Source organism: Salvelinus alpinus, chromosome 1, assembly GCF_045679555.1.
Source record: "Salvelinus alpinus chromosome 1, SLU_Salpinus.1, whole genome shotgun sequence".
Taxonomy (NCBI): Eukaryota; Metazoa; Chordata; class Actinopteri; order Salmoniformes; family Salmonidae; genus Salvelinus; species Salvelinus alpinus.
In genome coordinates this window covers 60,302,630-60,324,735 of record NC_092086.1, presented here as the reverse complement: position 1 = coordinate 60,324,735, position 22,106 = coordinate 60,302,630, and the positions used below count along the sequence as shown (strand labels likewise).

Here is a 22,106-nt window from a genome sequence, read left to right as displayed (position 1 = left end):
CTAGAATTGGCTTCATATTCTGCAACAAAGCATCCTTCACTCATGCTGCCAAACATACCCTTGTAAAACTGACCATCCTACCAATCCTCGACTTCGGTGATGTCATTTACAAAATAGCCTCCAATACCCTACTCAATAAATTGGATGCAGTCTATCACAGTGCCATCCGTTTTGTCACCAAAGCCCCATATACTACCCACCACTGCGACCTGTACGCTCTCGTTGGCTGGCCCTCGCTTCATACTCGTCGCCAAACCCACTGACTCCAGGTCATCTACAAGACCCTGCTAGGTAAAGTCCCCCCTTATCTCAGCTCGCTGGTCACCATAGCAGCACCCACCTGTAGCAGGCGCTCCAGCAGGTATATCTCACTGGTCACCACCAAAGCCAGTTCTTCCTTTGGCCGCCTCTCCTTCCAGTTCTCTGCTGCCAATGACTGGAACGAACTACACAAATCTCTGAAACTTGAAACACTTATCTCCCTCACTAGCTTTAAGCACCAGCTGTCAGAGCAGCTCACTGCACCTGTACATAGCCCATCTATAATTTAGCCCAAACAACTACCTCTTTCCCTACTGTATTTATTTATTTTGCTCCTTTGCACCACATTATTTCTATCTCTACTTTGCACATTCTTCCACTGCAAATCAACCATTCCAGTGTTTTACTTGCTATATTGTATTTACTTTGCCCTTACCTCACTTGCTCACATTGTATATAGACTTATTTTTCTACTGTATTATTGACTGTATGTTTGTTTTACTCCATGTGTAACTCTGTGTTGTTGTATGTGTTGAACTGCTTTGCTTTATCTTGGCCAGGTCGCAATTGTAAATGAGAACTTGTTCCCAACTTGCCTACCTGGTTAAATAAAGGTGAACATTCTTTTGGGAGAGAAGGGTGACTGGTACTAATGTGTACATGCAAAAGTTCTTAGGCAGGAAAGACTAAATAAGCAAGGGAGAGGCTCCTTTATCTTTCAATGAATGAAAGAGAAACAAACAAACCAATCTCTGAAATTAATTAAAAATAATTCAGTTACATGTTTCTGTCCTCTTGTCCGTGTAAATAAAAACTCTTTATAACATTTTGTTCAGAGTATAAGCAGAGGTGTTAATTAACAAATGGACTACAGGGTGTAAGACAATGGATGGTCACAGCAAAAAAAGTTAAGATGCATTGCAGTAGTAGCTCATTGTTCCTTGGCCCATGCCTTCAAAAGAGGCCCAAAACTGGGAGTTTTGTGAAAAGGCAAGCCACAGCCCAGATGCTTCCCATCGGTGACATGAGGATCTCTTGGACATGGTAGTTATTCTACAGCGAAGGTATTGCTCCCTTCAGACGTTGAAGCCCACTAGAAACTTCAATGAAATCTTAATTTCCTAACTTTCAATAAAGATGCCGCACCAACTAATAACGTTAACGTTATTAGCACTAACGTTAGCTCGGTACTGGTAGCTAACGTTTGCTAGCTAAAGAGAATCGAATTACAAAAATCACCAACTGAACGGATAAACAGAATTTAAAACAAATGATTAAAAAAAAGCTATAGAAATTATTATATTAATTTACTGATGTAATGATAAAACGAGCGACTTCGAGACTAGTATGGCTACACTCAGGCTGACAGGAAGCTATGTATAGGGTAGGAAGTGGGCGTTGCTACGTTGTGCAAAAGTTCTGTTGTCTTGAAATCCACATGACGACACAAACAGCAAGAAACACGTAGCTAGTTGCGTCATTACGCTTACGCAATGTGCCAAATCTGGAGGGAAAAAAGCAAGCAGCAACGTTTTATCTAGCTAATAAATGGTGTCAGCGGAGGAAACACAGATTCGGAGGTTCGTTTCTGGACAACTCCGTGATTGTCCTGACCTAAGGTAAACTCCCTTTTGCAGTTTCTTTAGATGAAGTCAAATCATGCATGGAAATTCCTGCTAGCTTGTGGCAAAGGTTTAACATACCATAACCGCTCTTGCGTGGTTGGCTTGCATGTTCCCCTGTATGCCGTGTCTGCTCTCTAACGCATAGGGCCCGGTTTCCCAGAAGCTAAGTTCATCATTAGAACCATAGTTAAATCTCGAGCTGTTTCCCTAAACCATCTAAAGTTGCACTTAAACGCTCATTAATTACCGATTGCCTCAGACCATTCGAATGCCTCGTTCACAATACCCATAAGCACTTCGTTTAGTGATGCAGTTCACGAACTATTCGTTATTTTTGAACGACTCTTTACTGACTGGAAAGTCGTTTTTTTAAAATGAACGACTCGTTTCATAAAAGGCGATGCATGGTCATTCAGACGTCTGTATTGAGGCCCCCGAAGGGCGCAGTGGTCTAAGCACCTCATCTCAGTGTCAGAGGCGTCACTACAGTCCCTGGTTCGAATCCAGGCTGTATCAGATCCGGCCGTGATTGGGAGTCCCATAGGGCTGCGCACAATTGGCCCAGCGTTGTCTGGGTTTGGCGGGGGTAAGCCCTCATTGTAAATAATAATGTGTTCTTAACTGACTTAAATTAAAAAATTCACTCTGCAGAAGTCAGAGCATTCATACTTTGCGGGGCAGAGCTCTTGTGAAGAAAGTTGTCCTTTGTGGATTTTATATAGTGGTTGGCAACCAACTTTAAGGTTAAGGTGCATTATTTTTTTTATTTAACTAGGTAAATCGGTTAACAAATTCGTATTTACAATGACGGCCTACCCCGGTCTAAACCCTACCCAATAATCTTGTCTCTCTCAGGAAATGAAATATATAATTAAATACTACATCCCTTGAAGATTTCCCCAGCACTCCATCATATTCGTTTTGGGGAAGATTCTTCTTGAAACATTCCAAAGAATATACCGTCTCGTCATACTGTCAGTTTCCATTCTCTGTTTCATTGAAAATGTATGTATTTCATTTTCTTTTTTTTCCCCTTACTCTGTCTCCTAGCACATTGACTCTTGGCATCTTAAGAGGGCGGTATTTGGCATGTGTTGGCCGGGACTCACTAAACCAGGAGGACAGACAGTTGATGAAGAGAGTGGTAGAGGAGGAACTGATGAGGATGCAGGTAAAGACGTTCGTGAGTAGATACGATTTTGTCAATCAATATATCTCCCTCAGACCTGGATCAAATAGGTAAGTACTTGAATTAAACTCAATTTAGTTTGCCCAGTACCATGGAACAGTCTCAAAAGTGCAAACCCTCAACCTAAACCAAGCAGATCGCAGGTACTTTCACATGTAGCCTATGTCTGTATGTATTTGTAAGTAAAGATTTTGAAATGTATTTGACCCAGAGCTGCTGTCCTACAGTCTTTCACAGTTTGATGCCCCATAACTTTTGATAAAATATTTCCTTTCTCCATTGAGGACACACAGATCTGAAGTGATTAGGTGAAAAGATGACCGCTACAGTTCTTGGGTGGTCAGGAGTGTGGAAGGAATAATTTTATAGTACATCTCGTTCTTAAATGCACTGAACAAAAATTATAAACGCAACATGTGAAGTGTTGGTCCCATGTTTCATGAGCTGAAATAAAAGATCCCTGAAATTTTCCAGGCGCACAAGAAGTGTATTTTTCTTACATTTTGTGCACAAATTTGTTTACATTCCTGTTAGTGAGCATTTCTCCTTTGATAAGATAATCCTTCCACCTGACAGGTGTGGCATATCAAGAAACTAATTAAACAGCATGAGCATTACACAGGTGTACCTTGTGCTGGGGGCAATTAAAGGGCACTCTAAAATGTGTGGTTATGTCACAACACAATGCCACAAATGTCTGATTTGAGGGAGCGTGCAATTGGCATGCTGACTGCAGGAAGGTCCACCAGAGCTGTTGCTAGAGAATTTAATATTAGTTTCTCTGCCATAAGCTGCCTCCAAAGTCGTTTTGGAGAATTTGGCAGTACGTCCAACCGGCCTCACAGCCGCAGACCATGCAGTTTGTTGTCGTAACTGACTTCAGTGGGCAAATGCTCACCTTCGATGGCCATTGGCACTCTGGCGAAGTGTGCTCTTCACGGATGAATACCGGTTTCAACTGTACCGGGCAGATGGCAGACAGCGTTTTTACCGTGCTGTTTGGTTTGCTGATGTCAATGTTGTCAACCGAGTGCTCCATGGTGGTGTTATGGTATGGGCAGACATAAACTATGGACAACAAACAGAATTGCATTTTATCAATGGCAATTTTAATGCATTGTCTTGCCATGCATCCGCCTCCATCACTTCATGTTTCAGCACGATAATATGCAACCCCATGTCGCAAGGATCTGTACACAATTTCTGAACGCTGAAAATGTCCCAGTTCTTCCATGGCCTGCATACTCACCAGACATGTCACCCATTGAGCATGTTTGGGGTGCTCTGGATCGACGTGTACGACAGCGTGTTCCAGTTCCCGCCAATATCCAGCAACTTCACACGGCCAATGAAGATGAGTGGGACGACATTCCACAGGCCACAATCGACAGCCTGATCAACTCTATGCAAAGATGTCGCGCTGCATGAGGAAAATGGTGATCACACCAGATACTGACTGGTTTTGTGATCCATGCACCTAACTATTTGTATTTTTAAAATGTGTAGGGTATCTGTGACCAACAGATGCATATCTGTATTCCCAGCCATGTGAAATCCATAGATTAGGGCCTAATGAATTTACAGTGCATTCGGAAAGTATTCCCCTTGACTTGTTCCACAATTTGTTACGTTACAGCCTTATTCTAAAATGTATTGCATCCCCCCCCCCCCCCTCAATCTACACACAGAACCCCATATTGACAAAGCAAAAACAGTTTTTTAGAAATATTTGCACATTTATAAAAAAAAATATATATTAAAAAAAACTCACATTTACTTTAGCATTCAAACCCTTTACTCAGTACTTTGAATCGCCTTTGGCAGCAATTACAGCGTCATGTTTTCTTGGGTATGACAGTACAAGCTTGACACACTTGTATTTGGAGTTTCTTCCCTTCTCTGCAGATCCTCTCAAGCCCTGTCAGGTTTCTCCCGATATGTTCAAGTCCGGGCTCTGGCTGGGCCACTCATGGCCATTCAGAGACTTGTCTTGGCTGTGTGCTTAGGGTCATTGTCCTGTTGGAAGGTGAACCTTCGCCCCAGTCTTGTCCTGAGCGTTCTGGAGCAGGTTTTCATCAAGGATCTCTCTGTACTTTGCTCCGTTCATCTTTCCCTCGATCCTGACTAGCCACTGAAAAAATTCCCCACAGCATGATACTGCCACCACCATGCATCACCATGTTTCCTCCAGACGTGACACTTGGCATTCAGGCCTAAGAGTGCCATCTTGGTTTCATCAGACCAGAGAACCTTGTTTCTCATGGTCTGAGAGTCTTTGGGTGCCTTTTAGCAAACTCCAAGTGGGCTGTCATGTGCTTTTTACTGAGGAGTGGCTTCCGTCTGGCCAGTCTACCATAAAGGCCTGACTGGTGGAGTTTTTCAGAGATGGTTGTCCTTCTGGAAGGTTCTCCCATCTCCACAGAGGAACTCTGGAGCTTTGTCATAGTGACCATTGGGTTCTTGGTCTCTTCCCTGACCAAGGCCCTTCTCCCCCGATTGCTCAGTTTGGCCGGGCAGCCAGCTCTAAGAAGAGTCTTGGTAGTTCCAAACTTCTTCAATTTAAGAATGATGGAGGCCACTGTTCTTGGAGACCTTCAATGCAGCAGACGTTTTTTTGTACCCTTGCCCAGATCTGTGCCTCAACACAATGCTGTCTCGGAGCTCTATGGACAATTCCTTCGACCTCGAGGCTTGGTTTGTGCACTGTCAACTATGGGACCTTTATATAGACGGGGTGTGTGCCTTTCCAAATCATGTCCAATTATTTGAATTGACCACAGGTGGACTCCAATCAAGTTGTAGAAACATCAAGCATGATCAATGAAAACAGGATGCATCTGAGCTCAATTTCTAGTCTCATAGCAAAGGGTCTGAATACTTATGTAAATAAGCTATTTCTGTTATTTTTTTTATAAATGTGCAAAAATGTCTACACCTGTTTTTGCCTTTTCATTATGGGGTATTGTGTGTAGATTGAGGGAACATTTTTTTAATCCATTTTTGAATAAGGCTGTAACGTAACTGTGAAAAGTCAAGTGGTCTGACTGTCCGAATGCTCTGCATTTCAATTGACTGATTTCCTTATGAACAGTAACTCAGTAAAATCTTTAATTGTTGCGTTTTTATATTTTTGTTTAGTTTATTTTGGATGAGAACTCACTACAGTTTTCCAGTCCCAATTAAATTACATTACACTCCTGGTAGGTGCATGCTGTCACGACAGTCCCGAGCTGTTGCATTTATCTCGATTTGAGCTGGTTTCGATTATAATCTGACCTGGGACCTCTGCCCCTCTCTCAGGACAGTGACAGCAGTGACAATGAAGCCATTGTTGACGTTACCCCAATGCCTCTCCACAACAAACGGAAGAGGGGTGAGGAGGAGAAAACCAAGAAAGGAGGCAGGACCAAAGCAGATAAATCCAAGGCAACGAGAGCTCGGCTTCAGTCGGCCCAATCAGGTAATTTCCAATAGTAGTGGCTCTTGGGTGAAAATCTCCTCACTTAAAACGGCACAGAACTGTTAAAAAATAATACTGTCTGCCGTACTATTTATTTATTTATATTAAACTTTTTGTTTTAAAATGTCTGAAAAGGTATATTATCCAATAACTTGAGTTCAAGTGTGTTGCAACTTGTCCACAGCTCAACTTATTATGTGCAGTACCATCTATTTAAGTTTTTAATTATAGCGGTGCAAGGAAAATGTTGCCCTTTGTCATAGTGAAAGCCCACAGTGTGTGCTGCGGTTCATATTGCTGGTCAAATATTAACTTGAGACACATTTATTCAGATTTGTGTGAACCATGCATATTATGAAGTTTTGAGACTCATCCCATGATTTGTTTTAAAGAATTAAGACTTACCATATCTGTGATAGCCACTGTATTTTAAGCAATATTTTCTCAATCTAATTTGGCCATTTTATTTTCTTGAACTATTTTAAGATTCCCCAGATTCTGGAATCGAGAGAGTGGGAAATGGAGAAAGGCAGATAGCGGAAGAAGAGGGGAAGGACATGGGAAGGGATGAGCAAGTTGAGCAAGTTTCCCAAATCGGCACCAAGAAAAACAAAGGGCGACACAAAGAAGTACACAATGGTGGGAAGACGGAAATTAGCTCAGAAAGTGATGTTGAGATCAAACCGGTGAATCGGAGGAAGAGAAAACATGACTCTGAAGTCGAGGAAGAAGATTTTGAGGAGAACAAAAAGAAGAAACGAGATGAAACCCGCAAACAGGAAAAGAACAAAGTCAATTCAGAAAGTGACAATGAAGAGGATAAAAAAAGAGAAGAAAATGTGGACGTGAAAGTGCAGAGCAAGTGTTTGAAAAGGAACCGAGGGAGGGAGAGTGGAAATGAGGAAAAGGGAAAACCATTGCAGAGAAGAGAAAGAGTGCAGGTTGTTGGGAGTGACTCGGAGCACATTGGAGAGGCTGAAGTAATGGAGCAGAAAAGGGTCAAAATACAAAGAAATGACAACGACTCCAGGTCAGAGAGTGAGGGAGAAAAGAATGACAGTGCATCTTCAGAGGAAGCCAGCGGGGGAGAGGGTGAGTTATCAAGTGGGTGTGTTCATGAGCATGCGTAAAGGCCCAAACATAGTGAAAAATCCAGGGATAGGATACCATTACGTAGCCCTATTGACAAGCGTTCAAGTATTTCCCCCTCCCTAAAGTAATTTTTCTTCTTTCTCAGATGAAACCGAAGAAGTGATGGCTAAGACGAAGGATGAGCCAGCCCAAGACTCTGACTCTGGCTCATCCCTCCCATCATTGGAGGACGAACAGGAAAGTGAGGTCAGGCCAGAACAAGTGAAAAAGAGGAAGTCTGTGGCGAAGCGGCCAATAAAGGGCGAGGACAGTGAGAGTGGATCCAAAGGTGGAAAGGTGAGGCGAGCGGCTTCTATGCCAACTCAAGCACACAGTAGGCACAGGTAGTTGCCAACACATTTTCACATTCGCAATGTACGTGTTTCAGACCTGGTTCAAATACAAATAAGTAGTTCTGAAGGTATTGGATGAATATAATACGCAGTATAGTGAAATTACAAGCCAAAGGCAAGGTGGAGCTAGTGCAATATTGCCCATGCGTCCCCAAATCCCTTCTGATTTATACAAAGTGTTGCCTGGAAACCCAACGTTGAATTGCATAGAATTCTAGGTTGGGCAGATGTTAGCGTTTTGAATCAGGAAAGTTTCCCATCCTGACCTCTACAAGCCAGAATGTTTAATAAAATAAAATTTTAACGTTGATGTAATTATACTTTCCTGTGGATATATTGTCTCGCATTCCCTACCACCAAAAGGACCAACTGCATGGACAACTGGTAAAGTATGTTAAAATATAATTTTATTCAACATTCTGGTTTGTAGAGGTTGTAAGAGGAAACTTTCCTGACTCAAATGCTTATTTCTGCCTGACGTAGAATTCTATACAATTTTATGTCTGGTTTCCAGGCAATATAAAGTGTAGAGGCAAGGGGCTCTTTCTGGAGTCGGCCTTACATGGAACCCAAACTGGCTGCGCGCATGTGCCATCGTGCGTAAATTTATTTTGTCCCCCTACACCAAACGCGATCATGACACGCAGGTTAAAATATCAAAACAAACTCTGAACCAATGACATTAATTTGGGAACCAATGGCATTAATTTGGGGTCAGGTCGAAAAGCATTAAACTTGTATGGCAATTTAGCTTGCACTTGCTAGCTAATTTGTCCTATTTAGCTAGCTTGCTGTTGCTAGCTAATTTGTCCTGGGATATAAACATTGAGTTGTTATTTTACCTGAAATGCACAAGGTCCTCTACACTGACAATTAACCCACCATAAACCGATCAACCGAATCGTTTCTAGTCATCTCTCCTCCTTCCAGGCTTTTTCATCTTTGAACTTATATGGAGATTGGCATCGACTCTTTCATAGTATTACCACGACAACCGGCAAAACAGTTCGTCTTTCAATCACCTACGTGGGTATAACCAATGAGATGGCACGTGGGTACCTGCTTCTATAAACCAATGAGGAGATGGGAGAGGCAGTACTTGCAGCGCGATCTGCGTCAGAAATAGAAATGACTTCTATTTTAGCCCTTGGCAACGCAGACGCTCGTTGGCGCGCCCGAGCAGTGTGGGTAGCAAAAGAAATTTGCCATATTTTCCTACATTTATTTTGCAACGTGAGTGGTGTAGTCAGGGTATTCGCCTAGGCTAATCCTGGAAAAATGTGCTCCATCCATGTAACATGAAGGACAACACGGCGGTAGCCAGGCTGAAGCGTTACATCGCCCTCTGTGGTGTGAGACGGAACTACAAGAAGCTCCTGGATGGCTGCTGCTCCATCAAGTCAAAGGTGGCTGTGCTGAAGAGGGAGCTTGAAGAACTGGGTGTCGAAGGTAATTGGGGAGGCAGGGGCAATGAATTCGAATTCTCTCTTTGTCTGTATGCCCTCGCTTACTCCACCAAATTGAAAATATTTCAATGGACTGGATAGGTTGTACGCAATAGCTCCATGTAGCCTTTCAATTGGTTAAAGGGCGAATCCACTATTGTTTACACCTATGTGATGCTTTTAAAGTCCTGTTTATACCTAGCGCTAATATGTGTCCTTTGTCCTGATCTTGTCAACATTCTGATTGTGCACACATTTTGACATACACATGGTATAAAAATGTCTATCCGTCCACTGTGCCGCATTGTTACCAGATTTCCAGGACCCTGCCTGTATGCATAATTGTTTTAATAATATTAAATGTATTTAAAGACTCTTATTGATGTCATAAGTCAATGGTGCCACCTGTCAATGATTTGAGGGTGAGATGACGATGATTTTAAATGGCTTCACTGTCCAGATGCGTCTACACTTGTAAGTATATCCAGACACGATGCGTGCCTGACTACCTCTGAATGTGATCAGATCTTCCTAATCACCATCAGATCACAATGCGTATTTTAATCGTCTATACCTATATAAAAAAAAATGGGGACAATCAGAATGTGGACAAGATTAGTACAAAGGACACATTAGCACCAGGTATAAACGGGGCTGATATCTGTGAGGTGGAGTGAGCCATGGTGGCATTGCTGGACAGTGGGAAACTTGCTGGGGACTAATGGCTTCTGTCTCTCCCCCTCAGGCCAGCCTTCTATAGAGAAGTGTAAGAAAGCCAGACTTAAGAGAGAGGAGGCTCAGGAGTTGGCAGACCTAGATGTCGGCAACATCATAACTACACAAGGTGACATTTTCGCCCACTCCTTAATCAACTGCTCGCTTCTAGATCTTAGCTGATTGCATACCCCTGACCATGCACTCTGATTGGCTAGGTAGATGTTTTTCTGTTCTATTGCTTTCATAATCTTATCCAATCTTCTTCGTCTTTGTTTCAACTTTAGGTACAGGGAATACGTGTTGAAGCACAAACTGTAGATCTGAAATCGAAATGTAGATCAAATGAAGAAAGTAAATCAAGTTAGACTGGTTGTAATTTTTTTTAACCTAAAGTAGCAATAAACAGGGTGTCTGAGGGTCCTTAGTCTTCAAGCCTTTAAAAATCTGAAATGAATTTAAGGCTTAATGTCATCAATTTAGTTTTCAAAGGTCTTAAAACGGATGGAGACGACTACATTGTTTCTGTTATATTGTGCTGCTGCTTAATTCTTGCATCATCAACATCAAATAATACTTGAGGTGCACTTTCAAGATGGAGAGCCCTCCACATGTGCACTTCTGTGTGTGCACATAATGTGTGTGTGCGCGAGTCTGGCCATTGCCAGAGGGGGGAGAGAGAAGAGGTCAAGGTAGCCTATACAATTTGATAGACCACGACATTAACTAGAGTTGTCCTCTTACCAAATACATTTTGCTTACGTCGGTGGTAAGGCTACACAACGTTCCTGCAGATTTTTTGGGGGTTCTTAAACCATTCTTTTGTCAACAGTAAGGTGCATTAACCTGCTTCCTGTAATGAACGTATCTGCCCCTATTTCGCTTCTCTCGCACTCCCGCTCCCCCTTTGCACACAGAGTAAAAGGAGAGTTGCAACTCTAGTTAATGTTGTAAATACTACCGCCATAACTGTTAACCTACCAGCATTTACACCCGGTTCACATGACCGAAAGAAAGACTGACTAATAGGCCCCAATTGGCCTATTTAGTGTCACCATGTAAGTCTGTGCGTGTTCAGTCGAGCAAATAATGTAGTGAGCGTGCCTAAATATACAATTGTGTGTTGTCTTTGTGACCGGTATAGTGTTTCATCAGTGATCATTTTTGCTTGCATGATTTTGAATTGGGTTATGGCCTATTTAGTGTCACCATGCAAGTCTGAGTGTTCAGACTTATTCTTTGACAGGTGTTGCTCGGATTTTGCGCAAGGAAAACAATACGTGATTCGATAAATTGAACTAAGTCCTGCGCATAAGCTATACATGAATATAGTGACACTATAGGAAAGATGGTTTAGAAACTTGGGAATCAAGCTTGAGTTATCAGTGTGGCCCTATCACCTTGACATGTTGAAATAATGTATCTTCACACATAGAATAGAAACCTTCAGGCTTCTGTCATAACTGTCAATTTATTGGGAAAAAATTTTACAATTACAGGGGGCAGTTTGGGGAAAAAACGAATCCCGTCCGATTCGTCCTCTGGAATAACTAATCCTGTGCAAATACAGTGGGGCAAAAAAGTATTTAGTCAGCCACCAATTGTGCAAGTTCTCCCACTTAAAAAGATGAGAGAGGCCTGTAATTTTCATCATAGGTACACTTCAACTATGACAGACAAAATGAGAAAAAAATCCAGAAAATCACATTGTATGATTTTTTTATGAATTGATTTGCAAATTATGGTGGAAAATAAGTATTTGGTCACCTACAAACAAGCAAGATTTCTGGCTCTCACAGACCTGTAACTTCTTCTTTAAGAGGCTCCTCTGTCCTCCACTCGTTACCTGTATTAATGGCACCTGTTTGAACTTGTTATCAGTATAAAAGACACCTGTCCACAACCTCAAACAGTCACACTCCAAACTCCACTATGGCCAAGACCAAAGAGCTGTCAAAGGACACCAGAAACAAAATTGTAGACCTGCACCAGGCTGGGAAGACTGAATCTGCAATAGGTAAGCAGCTTGGTTTGAAGAAATCAACTGTGGGAGCAATTATTAGGAAATGGAAGACATACAAGACCACTGATAAAAGGGCGAATCCACTATATGGCTTTATGTTGCAGCTTCAGCAACACATACAGAGCGATAAACACTTTGTTCTGTTGTGGCGAGGAGAGAGGAAACCGGTGCTAGTCAGTCACTCGTTGTTGTTTTTTTTGTTGTTTTTTTTACAAAGCGCAGCAAGTCAGCCCGGCACAATCAAATCAATTGCTGGTTGGACTCACTCGTAATTTGTATGACTGACTTAATTATTTAATCAAACCATGTGCTGAAAGCATCAGACAAGCTCAATGTTTATAGTTGATTTGATTAGAACGCATATGTGTCAGTATATGAGGAAAATAGACATGGAAAAATGTAGACCAATCGATTGGTTGAAATATTGTTTGGGTGTGGGGGAAAGCCCTAATTTGAGAAGATGCGCCAGCGGAGCGGAGCACGACATTTGCGGTGTATACATCAAGTAGCCTATATAGTCATACCAATGGAAAGTTTTTGTAGGACATTACATTTACTGTTCGATCAATTGCATGGCTATCTAGCAGCAATATCATATTTAGAGTAAATACACATGTGTATTTGGGGAGTTTCTCCCATTCTTCTCTGCAGATCCTCTCAAGCTATGGATGGGGAGCGTTGCTGCACAGCTATTTTCAGGTCTCTCCAGAGATCGGGTCCAAGCTCTTGTCCCGAAGCCACTCCTGCGTTGTCTTGGCTGTGTGCTTAGGGTCGTTGTCCTGTTGGAAGGTGAACCTTTGCCCCAGTCTGAGGTCCTGAGCACTCTGGAGCAGGTTTTCATCAAGGATCTCTCTGTACTTTGCTCCGTTCATCTTTGCCTCGATACTGACTTGTCTCCCTGCCGCTGAAAAACATCTCCACGGCATGATGCTGCCACCACCATGCTTCACCGTAGAGATGGTGCCATGTTTCCTCCAGACGTGATGCTTGGCATTCAGGCCGAAGAGTTCAATCTTGGTTTCCTCAGACCAGAGAATCTTGTTTCTCATGGTCTGAGATTTTTTTGGTGCCTTTTGGTAAACTCCAAGCGGCCTGTCATGTGCCTTTTACTGAGGAGTGGCTTCCGTTTGGCCACTCTACCATAAAGGTCTGATTGGTGGAGTGCTGCAGAGATGGTTCTCCCATCTCCACAGAGGAACTCTGGAGCTCTGTCAGAGTGACCATCAGGTTCTTGGTCACCTCCCTGACCAAGGCCCTTCTCCCCCGATTGCTCAATTTGGCCGGGCGGCCAGCTCTAGGAAGAGTCTTGGCGGTTCCAAACTTCTTCCATTTAAGAATGGAGGACACTGTGTTCTTGGGGACCTTCAATGCTGCATCCATTTTTTTATTACCCGTCTCCAGATCTGTGCCTCGACACAATCCTGTCTCGGAGCTCCTCGGACAATTCCTTCGACCTCATGGCTTTGTTTTTCCTCTGACATGCACTGTCAAGTATGGGACCTTTTTATATAGACAGGTGTGTGCCTTTCCAAATCATGTCCAATTATTTGAATTTACCACAGGTGGACTCCAATTTGTAAAAACATCTCAAGGATTATCAATGGAAACAGGATGCACCTGAGCTCAATTTTGAGTCTAATAGCACAGGGTCTGAATACTTATGTAAATAAGGTATTTCTGTATTTTGTTTGCCCCCAAATTTGATAAACTGTTCATTTTGTCGTTATTGGGTATTGTGTGTAGATTGAGGATTAACATTTTTTTTATATATATATAATTTTAGAATAAGGCTGTAAGCCAAGAGCTTTGAATACTTTCCGAAAGTACTGTACTTAGTTACATATGAGAAAATCAGTCAATTGAAGTAAATAAATGAGGCCCTAATCTATGGATTTCACATGACAGGGAATGCAGATATGCATCTGTTGGTCAAACACCTTGTAATAAATTGGGCCTCACAACAGGCTTCAGGATCTGGTCACGGTATTTTTCATAAAATGCAATAATGTTCGTTGTCTGTAGCTTATCCCTGCCCATACCATAACCTCACTGTCACCATGGGGCACTCTGTTCACAACATTGACATCCGTAAACTTCTCGCTCACATGATGCCATACACATGGTCTCCGGTTTTGTGTCCGGTTGGACATACTGCCGAATTCTCTAAAATTACATTGGAGGCGGATTATGGTAGAGAAATTAACATTCAATTCTCTGACAACTTTGGTGGACATCTCTGCTGTAACATGCCAATTGCGTTCTCCCTAAACTTGAGACATCTGTGCCATTGTGTCAAAACTGCATATTTTAGTGGTCTTAGGGTCCCCAGCATGAGGTGCACCTGTGTAATTATCATATCAAATTGTCACATGCGCTAAATACAGCAGGTGTAGACCTTACTGTGAAATGCTTACTTACAAGTCCTTAACCAACAATGCAGTTCAGAAAATATTTACTAAATTAACTAAAGTAAAAAGTAACACCGTAACAAGGCTATATACGTGGGTAGATGTTAGTTGAGGTAATTTGTACATGTAGGTAGGGGTGAAGTGACTATGTATAGATGATAAACGGCAAGTAGCAGCAGTGTAAAAACAATGGGGTGGGGGGGGGGGGTGTCAATGTAAATAGTCTGGTTGGCCATTTGATTAATTGTTCAGCAGTCTCATGGCTTAGGGGTAGAAGCTATTAAGGAGCTTTTTGGAACTGTTGCTTTGCAGAAGCAGAGAGAACAGTTTATGACTGGGTGGCTGGAGTCTTCGACAATTTTTTGGGCTTCCCTCGGACTCAGCCTAGTATATAGGTACTGGATGGGAGGAAGCTTGACCCCAGTGATGTACTGGGCCGTATGCACTACCCTCTTTAGTGCCTTGCAGTCTGATGCCGAGCAGTTGCCATACCAGGCGGTGATGCAACCGGTCAGGGCTCCCGAGTGGCGCAGCAGTCAAGGCACTGCATCTCAGTGCAAGAGGTGTCACTACAGTCCCTGGTTTGATTCCTGTATCACATACGGCCATGATTGGGAGTTCCATAGGGTGGCGTACAATTGGCCCAGCGTCGTCTGGGTTTGGCCGTGGTAGGCCGTCATTGTAAATAAGATTTTTTTTCATAACTGACTTGCCTAGTTTAATAAGGTTTAATAAAAACATGTTTAAATGCTCTCAATGGTGCAGCTGTACACTTTTGAGGTTCTGGGGACCCATGACAAATCTTTTTCCTGAGGGGGAAAGGAGCTGTCTTGCCCTCTTCACGAATGTCTTGGTGTGTTTGAACCATGATAGTTTGTTGGTGATGTGGACATCAAGGAACTTGAAACTCTTGACACGTTCCACTACAGCCCCTCGATGTGAATGGGGGTGTGTTCATCCCTCCTTTTCCTGTAGTTCACGATCAGCTTCTTTGTCTTGCTCACGTTGAGGGATAGGTTGTTGTCCTGGTACCCCACCCATCAGGCCTACCACCGTTGTCATCAGCAAACTTAATGATGATGGTGTTGTAGTCATGCTTGGCCACGCAGTTGTGGGTGAACAGGGAATACAGGAGGGGACTAAGCACACAACCCTGCGGAGCCCCTGTGTTGAGGATCAGCGTGGCAGATGTTGTTGCCTACTCTTAACACCTGGGGGCATCCTGTCAGGAAGTCCAGGATCCAGTTGCAGAGGCAGGTGTTTAGTCCCAGGGTCCGTAGCTTAGTGATGAGCTTTGTGGGCACTGTGGTGTTGAAATCTGAGCTGTAGTCAATGAACAGCGTTCTCACATACGTGTTCCTTTTGTCCAGGTGTGGAGTGCGATTGAGATTGCGTCATCTGTTGGGAATTGGAGTGGGTCTACGTTGTCCGGGAGGATGGTGTTGATGTGAGCCATGACCAGCCTTTCAAAACACTTCATGGCTACTGGCGGGAGTCATTTAGGCAGGTTCTTCGCCTTCTTGGGCACAGAGACTATGGTGGTCTGCGTAAAACATTTACCATAGGTATTACAGACTCGGTCAGGGAGAGGTTGAAAATGTCGGTGGAGACACTTGCCAGTTGGTCCGTGCATGCTCGGAGTTCACGTCCTGGTTATCCGTCTGGCCCCGCGTCCTTGTGATTGTTGACCTGTTTAAAGGTCTTGCTCACATTGGCTACGGAAGGCGTGATCACACTGTCATCCGGAACAGCTGGTGCTCTCGTTCATGCTTCAATGTTGCTTGCCTTAAGCAAGCGTAAAAGGCATTTAGCTGGTCTGGTAGGCTTGCGTCACTGGGCAGCTTGCAGCTGGTTTTCCCTTTGTAGTTTGTAAAAGTTTGCAAGCCCTGCCACATCCGACGAGTGTCAGAACCGGTGTAGTAGGATTCAATCTAGTCCTGTATTGCCGCTTTGCCTGTTTGATTGTTCGGATTAATTAGCTCTAGCCTTTTTGCTCTGTGCGGATGTTGCCTGTAATCCATGGCTTCTGGTAGGGATATGTATGTACAGTCACTGTGGGGACAATGTTGTTAATGCAATTGTTGGAGACTGAGGTGGTATACTCAATGATATTGGATGAATCCCGGAACATATTCCAGACTGTGCTAGCAAAACAGTCCTGTAGCGTAGCATCTGCGTCATCTGACTACTTCCGTATTGAGTGAGTCACTGGTGCTTCCTGCTTTGGTTTTTGCTTGTAAGCAGGAGTCGGGAGGATAGAATTATGGTCAGATTTGGGCCGGGGTCTCGGAGAAGCAGTAAATATGTTGCATCGGACTCAATAAAGAAAAAAATCTTTGTCCAGTTTGACGTTAGTAATCGCTGTTCTGATGTCCAGAAGCTCTTTTCGGTCATAAGAGACCGTAGTAGTAGCAACATTATGTACAAAATAAGTTTGAAACAATGTGAAAATAGCACAGTTGATCACAAACCCGTAAAACGGCAGCCATCCCCAACAGCGCCATTACATGTCATGCTGTTTAATCAGCTTCTTGATATGCCACACCTGTCAAGTCGATGGATTATCTTTGCAAAGGAGAAATGCTCAAACAGGGATGTAAACAAATGTGTGTTTTGTGTGTTTTTGTGCATAAAGAAACATTGGACCAACACCTTACATGTTGCATTTTATATTTTTGTTCAGTGTAGATGACCGGCAGGGTCAAATAATAATCACATTGGTTGTAGAGGGTGCAATTTAAAAAAAAATTAAACTAGCCAAGTCAGTTAAGAACAAATTCTTATTTACAATGACGGCCTAACCCGGATGATGCTGGGCCAATTGTGCACCGCCCTATGGGACTCCCAATCACGGCCGGGTGTGATATAGCCTGAATTCGAACCAGGGTCTGTAGTGACGCCTCTAGCAATGAGGTGCAGTGCCTTAGACCGCTGCGCCACTCGGGAGCCCCTACATGTCAGCACCTCAGGAGTAAATGTCAGTTGGCTTTTCATAGCCCGAGCATTCAGAGGTGGAGACAGCAGGTGCGGGAGGGAGAGATCCTGTGAACAGGTCAGGGAGCAGTTTGTTTTATTGACAATGGTGCTGGCTCCACCAGTCCTCACACATTGGGCAACTGAGATATTATGTTTTTGTTGTTGATCTCTGGTAATGTGCGACTAAACCCTGGGCCGGGAGATACCATGCAATCTCTACCGAGTCACCTTTGATTTTTAATACAGAGCAGGTTTTTTGACAACTTGTCACTATTTTTAAATGCAGTCAAAGAGAACCTAAACAACCCTACTAAGTTCTGGAAGATTATCAAATCAGTGTAGGTTTCTAAATAACCAATTTCATACCCAGCATTTGGAAATCAGCTTATATCCTCCCACTGCTCTAGGGTGGAGATCCCTCAGATACTAATAACTATCGTCCTATCTCTAAATTCCCTATCCTGGCCAAAGTCTATGAATCCCTGGTGAACTCAGTTAAACTTAATTGAAAAAAACATACTGAGCGGGGTTCAGTCTGGCTTTAGATCGGGGCACAGCACCACAACTGCAGCTATGGCCGTGGCAAATGACGTCATTAATGCACTTGATAAAAAACAATATTGTGCTGCTCTGTTTGGATTTATCAAAGGCCTTTGATTCAGTTGACCATGAATTGTTGCTAGCTAGACTCGGAAACATTGGTCTCAGTGAAGGGGCAGTAAATTGGTTTAGGAACTATCTTTCTGACAAAACAATGTGTATATACTGACAATCGTAAGTCTAGCTTTCTTGAGATTAATAGAGGTGTGCCCCAGTGTTCCATTTTAGCTCCTGTGTTATGCAACCAGCAAAGTTACATCTATATACAGTCATATATTCATGTGCTCCTTCTCTGGTTCAGGCTGTTGGCAAGCTCCAGACTGCTTTTCAGTCACTGCAGGCCTCCCTTTTATGGTCTTGAATGTACAAATGTACCTTTACCAGACCTAGAACTCTGCCAGAGAATGTTAGCATTGTCACATCTTATCCATTGAAAAAGTGGCATCCTACAATTACCTAGGAATTTGGTTGGATGACAAGTTGTCCTTCAAAGTTCATGTGGGTAGTCTTATGACAGAGCTTAAATTGAAATTGGGTTTTTATTTTCGTAATAAGGCTTGCTTCCCGCTTATGACAATTACACCAGATAGGACAGAATGACCCTAGCCCCCTGGGCCAACAACGCAGGATATAACCCCACCCTACTTTGCCAAAGTACAGCCCCCACACCACTAGAGTGATATCAAGACCACCAAGTTACTACCTTGAGACAAGGCTGAGTTCAGCCCACGAAGATCTCCCCCACCGCATGAGCCTGAGGAGGCTTTAAACAGGACAGGAAGATCACGTCAGTAACTTAATCCACTCAAGTCGAGTATAACGAAAAAAGCCTGACGTTACACCCCCTCCTAGAGACGGCATGGCAGAGCACTCGTAAAGCCAGTGACGTGTCCCTCTTAATAGGTTCAGAGAATCCCAGTGGAGAGAAGGGAGCCGGCCAGGCAGAGACGGCAAAGGCGGTTCGTCACTCCAGTACCTTGCTGTTCACCTTTGCACCCCTGGGCCAGACTGCACTCAATCATAAGACCTAATGAAGAGACGAGTCTTCAGTAAAGACTTAAAGGTCAAGACCGAGTCATCTGCATCTTTCACATGGATAGGCAGACCATTCCATAAAAATAAGGGAAAGCCCAGAGTATAGTTCTTGCACACTGAATAATGGCATTATTTTATTGTACTTTTTGGTTGTAGGCTAATGTTCTAATGTTATAGCATAATACCTCCAGGAGAGCTACTGGGCATGTAGACTTTTTGTTCCAGCCCTACTCTAAACACCAGATTCTACAAATCAACTGCTCAACCGGACCTTGTTAAGCTGACTTGGGTGTGTTTGAGCAGTGCTTGATCAAAAGCCTGCACACCCAGTGGCCTAGCTCTCCAGATGACCAGTTGTTTTATACTATAACAGTGCTGTATATTTAACTTTTAAGGCTTCGGTTTCAGTGGTATCGTTATGGTATTGAGTATCATTATAGCTGGTATTGGTATCGAAGCCAAAATTCTTAGTTTATGATCTAGCTAATGATTTAGCCAATTGGAGTAGCCTAAACAAATGCAGATGGGCAACCTCATACTTCAGCCATCTATAGCCAAGCCACTATGCTATTACATCCATTAGGCTACAGGAGAATGCTTATTGCTAAAATAGCACACCTGCCTAAGGCTATAGTCTTTGACGCAAGAGCCATCCCTAAACATATGGGAATATTAGCAGGTGTGTGGCACGCGGACCTCAATTTTTATTAAATTGTATTCAAAATGGCATTAAAGATCTTAAGTCTCTTAAATTCAACTTCATGGAACCTGCAGATGCCCTGAATAAAATCCGATGCTATAGGCCATGCAAAAATGGGTCTCAAAACAGGATTTAAAAGCCTCAGTGGAATCTGCCTCTCGTACCGGACAGAGTAAATTACCTCTGCTATAATGACACTGCTGCTAACTACTCACTCAACATAAATCAATGTGTCACCTATGAAGACAGTGGTAGGGTAAAACAAAGAATGTTCACATTGATGGACGTACTAACTGATAAATTAACTACTAATGTTCTCCCTCAGGTCGTCCAAAGCGGAGAGGGGTGTCCATATGGCAGCAACAGTCCTCCCCTCCAACCTCTGCTTATAAGCGTGTAGTCAACTCAAGCTCAGATAGTGAAGAGGACAGTCACGCAGGCAGGGGGCGCAAGAGAGCCACAGACTGGAGTAATCTGCAGGGGATCATCAGTGATGACGCAGACAGCAACTGACAGGCTTTGCTCTTCTGGTCAGGAGGATCAAGTTGCCTCCAGACTAGAGGTCTTCTCAGGTCCAAAAAGTTGGACCGGTTCCGAAATGGACCTGGGGCTTTCCCACCCAGACTCGATATGCATAAAACATTCTAGACCTGTTCCTGGTTGGCTCCACACCCGATCCGAATGAGAAAAGCAACAGAAAAGTATTTTTTTTAAAGCTACTTTATTAATTCTGGAAATGAACCCGACCGGGTATTCGGGTACAGGTGGGTCTGTGAAGACCGTCACTTTAGCATTTTCCTCTACACTATGGAAGTTTAGTTGCTAGTTGTTTACCGCCCATTTTAGCTTAATGTTGTCTGTATGGTTCTCTGATACACATGATTAAGGCCTAGATTCAATCAGACCAGCGATGGCAAACACTTGCATAGCAGATGTTTTGGTGGTGTCAGAGGTGGAACTGTGTTAGCGCCGTCAAATCTGTGAGCAGCTGCTGTTGCGGTCATTGTCACAAAGCCACACCTGCCCCACTGGTATTAAAGTTCACAATGAGGAAGTGTCGGCTATAAAGAAATAATTACATTCAAATGGAAAAATCATTAACGAAATAATTAGGATTTCTATCATCCTAATCGAGGTGTAGTTCCAGTGTTCTAACTTGTAAACAAGGCTGAATGGGATTTATTTTATGAGCGACTCCGTGCAGCCAATGGCAAAGTCCGCATTAGGTGTAATGCTTGGAGCCACTTGTGGATTTGACGGCTTTAAAACAGTTCGACCTCTGACACCACTTGTTTTCTAAAGCGGATCTGATTGAATAGAACCCAAAATCAGTTTCTTCCCTCATTAAAACACTTAGTTGTAGGCTAAACACACTTTTGCAATATAAGCTTTTGCCTTAACTACTTCAGTGTTGCCGTGTACAAAGAAAAAAGGTATATTCTTGTATATAGGCACGCAAATATGACTATTTTCCTTCTATTGCCTGTTTGAGACATGTTAGGTTAGCTGTTGAGTGAAGTGTGTGATTTATATTACTATTAGTGCTGTGTTCTGTTCCATTTAAGTCATGATTCAATAAAGCTTTAGATTTGTATAAATGGTAAGCGTGTTGTCCTTTTCATTGATCAAATAAGGTTGACACCGGTTGCTTTTCAATTTGAACATTCTCAGATTTTAGGACACTAGCACCACCCTGTCCTTACATTCCCGTATTCAAATCCACTAATCAAATCAGTGACTTTGCTTCACAGTCAATTTGAGACTTTTGGATTATTATTTGGACATGATGTGCGAAAAATGCTAATATCGGTATGACTTGAATGGGAATCTTGCCACAAATGCTAAAACATTTGCATTTGGAAACGGTGCCAAGGAAATGAAACAAAAGCATCGATTGCTGTCCAACCTTGCCCATAGCCTGGGGTGTTTACATTCCACTGATTCTGTTTGTATTTATTTATGTCCCACCACTTTCCGTTTGCTTTTGTCCAAGAAACGTTTTGCAAAAGACTTGGCGGAATGACAATACCCCTGTTTACAGGGTAAAGAAATCAAAATGTATTTTTATTTGGGTGGCCTAACCCTTTAAACCAAGCCTAAAAGTTTTGAAAAACTGGATAATGGAGATAGTAAGACTAAGAGATCCAAATAACTCATTTTTAAGAGGCTTAACATTGAGGCTAACT

General features: G+C 42.9%; 1 protein-coding gene across 4 annotated transcripts; it reads left to right on the top strand.

Annotated features, from left to right (window-relative positions):
- Positions 1-1,666: 1,666 nt before the first annotated feature.
- On the top strand, positions 1,667-21,518 carry hirip3 (HIRA interacting protein 3). Of its 4 annotated transcripts, none has more exons than XM_071412453.1 (8): positions 1,667-1,880; positions 2,937-3,057; positions 6,376-6,535; positions 7,022-7,627; positions 7,773-7,963; positions 9,324-9,468; positions 10,210-10,308; positions 20,246-21,518. In XM_071412453.1, the coding sequence occupies exons 1-8, from the start codon at positions 1,810-1,812 to the stop codon at positions 20,431-20,433; spliced, it is 1,581 nt and encodes a 526-aa protein (XP_071268554.1). In that variant the 5' UTR covers positions 1,667-1,809; the 3' UTR covers positions 20,434-21,518. The 4 variants fall into 4 exon arrangements, with proteins under 4 accessions (XP_071268554.1, XP_071268545.1, XP_071268562.1 ...); XM_071412444.1 differs by having other exon boundaries at positions 1,670-1,880; positions 2,937-3,069; XM_071412461.1 differs by lacking the exon at positions 1,667-1,880 and having other exon boundaries at positions 2,940-3,057; positions 6,381-6,535.
- The last annotated feature ends 588 nt before the right edge of the window (positions 21,519-22,106 follow it).

Excerpts from the sequence above, each read along its gene's own strand:
- hirip3 (XM_071412444.1), top strand. The coding sequence starts at position 1,810 with ATGGTGTCAGCGGAGGAAACACAGATTCGGAGGTTCGTTTCTGGACAA. Across the intron at positions 6,536-7,021 it reads GCTTCAGTCGGCCCAATCAG|ATTCCCCAGATTCTGGAATC; the intron begins GTAATTTCCAAT and ends AACTATTTTAAG. Across the intron at positions 9,469-10,209 it reads TGAAGAACTGGGTGTCGAAG|GCCAGCCTTCTATAGAGAAG; the intron begins GTAATTGGGGAG and ends TCTCCCCCTCAG.